The 1934-nt window shown below is 54.5% G+C and overlaps 1 protein-coding gene across 1 annotated transcript in view; it reads left to right on the top strand.

Annotated features, from left to right (window-relative positions):
* VOLCADRAFT_82146 (uncharacterized protein) overlaps nucleotides 1–1934 on the top strand; it is a gene marked incomplete at its 3' end in the record, with an annotated part of 6873 nt that overhangs the window by 4568 nt on the left and 371 nt on the right. Inside the window, exons 8-10 of the mRNA XM_002953213.1 lie at nucleotides 269–373; nucleotides 768–926; nucleotides 1067–1264. Coding sequence (XP_002953259.1) covers nucleotides 269–373; nucleotides 768–926; nucleotides 1067–1264 — 462 coding nt within the window. The remainder of the gene's footprint in view (nucleotides 1–268; nucleotides 374–767; nucleotides 927–1066; nucleotides 1265–1934) is intronic.

Raw genomic sequence — 1934 nt, forward strand, 5'->3', positions numbered from 1 at the left:
GGGGTAGTGGGGGCCGAGGGGGTGGAATGGGGTGAGGGGGGGTGGGTAAGGACCCCCCCCCGGACTACATCGATGGTCCAGTTTTCAAGACGTTTTTCTCCTCCCCCCTCCCTCCTCCCCTCTTCCCCTCCTCCCTCCTGCTTCCGTCATCGGCACATTCCCTCCATCTAATGGGGTGCCCCAACCTCCCCCTGTCACCCCCAATACACACGTACACGTACACACATGCGTATGTACATACATACATACAACATACATACATGCGAAGGAGCGGGAGATTTTTTCCGCCATTCTCAGCCGGGAAGTGCTCTTCGAAGGGGAGCCCTGGAGCCATGTGTCGGAGGGCGCCAAGGACGTCATTCGGAAAATGCTGGTGCGTGTGTATGTATGTGTGTATGTGTGTGTATGTATGTGTGTGTATGTATGTGTGTATGTGTGTGTGTATGTATGTGTATGTATGTGTGTATGTGTGTGTATGTATGTGTGTATGTATGTGTGTGCGTGTGTGTGTATGTATGTGTGTGCGTGTGTGTGTGTATGTATGTGTGTGCGTGTGTGTGTATGTATATGTGTATGTGCGTTGTTTTTGTTTTCTATCGCTTTCACCCTTACCCCCCACCATCACCCCAGCCACCAACCTCAGTCCGCGAACATCTTTCCTAACCCGGTCAAGTCCTTCCCCACCCCCCATGCCCCGGCCCTAGCCGCCAATATACGTAACATACGTACATACACACGTACATACATACATGTGCACACGAACGCAGGAGCGCAACCCCGCCCTCCGGGCCACCGCCTCGGAGGTTCTGGAGCACGAATGGGTACGAGAGGACGGTACGGCAGATGCGTCCCCCATAGACAACGAGGTGCTGCGGAGGCTGCAAAACTTTGGAGCACTGAACAAGCTGCAACAGGAGGCGTTGAAGGTGGGTGCGGTGTGTATATGTGTGATTCTGTGTATCAAATGACAATAATTAGTTTTTTCCTTCAACCGTCCCAACCACCTCAAAAACCCTCATCCACGCAACCCCTCCCCTCCACTTCAACTCCCCTGGGCCCACCGCAGGTCATCGCCACCAACCTGCCTGAGCCCGAGGTGATGGGCTTGAGGGCCTTATTTCGGGAAATGGATTCGGATGGCTCGGGGAACATTACCGTACAGGAGTTACGACAGGTGCGTGGGGTGTTTGGCAATGGGGGGGAGGGGGAACTACCAAAAGGTATTCCAGAGGGAGGGGGTGGTGGGGACGAGCCGTATGAACGCGTATGTATGTTGTTACAGAGTGGTTAACTTCGCCAGCGGCCCCCTTTCCCGGGGCAGTCCCTGCTCTCCCCTGCTAGAGGGGCACCCTAATCCGTCACCCCATCCGACTTCAGAATGTATTCGTTGGGTTCGGCAACTCACCACCAGCATCCAACCAAATCTAGCGGATCAACGGCGCATCAACTTAGTTCCTGGTCAGCTCGCAAGTTGATTTTATCACGTCCTACATCGTCCATATGATGGGGGGCCACCTCCTATTTCAACACTCCTCAAACACCCGAGGAGCCGGCAGGCGGATTTGAACCCGGATCGGCCGGGAGCAGAAGTCAGGCCTTAACCTCTGCCAGCCGCCTGCCGTATAATGTATGTATGTGTGTATGTATGTATGTATGTATGTATGTATGTACGGACTACGATACGGCAATATGCCGCCCACCTTCAACACCCAATCTTTATCCCCCGTCCTTTCTCCTCCCGCCCCTTCCCCCGCCAAGGGCCCATTCCTTTATTCCCTTCTCGCTGATGTACGACATGGCGGTAAGCAAGTGCTTCCCCCCGCCCTGTTTACCTTCACCTTTGCCTAATTAGGCCCTGCAGCGCAAGGGCACCCACCTTCCTGATTTGGAGCTGGAGCGAATAATGGCCCAAGTGGACATCTCCGGGGACGGAA

This window comes from Volvox carteri (genome assembly GCF_000143455.1).
Source record: "Volvox carteri f. nagariensis unplaced genomic scaffold VOLCAscaffold_35, whole genome shotgun sequence".
NCBI lineage: Eukaryota > Viridiplantae > Chlorophyta > Chlorophyceae > Chlamydomonadales > Volvocaceae > Volvox > Volvox carteri.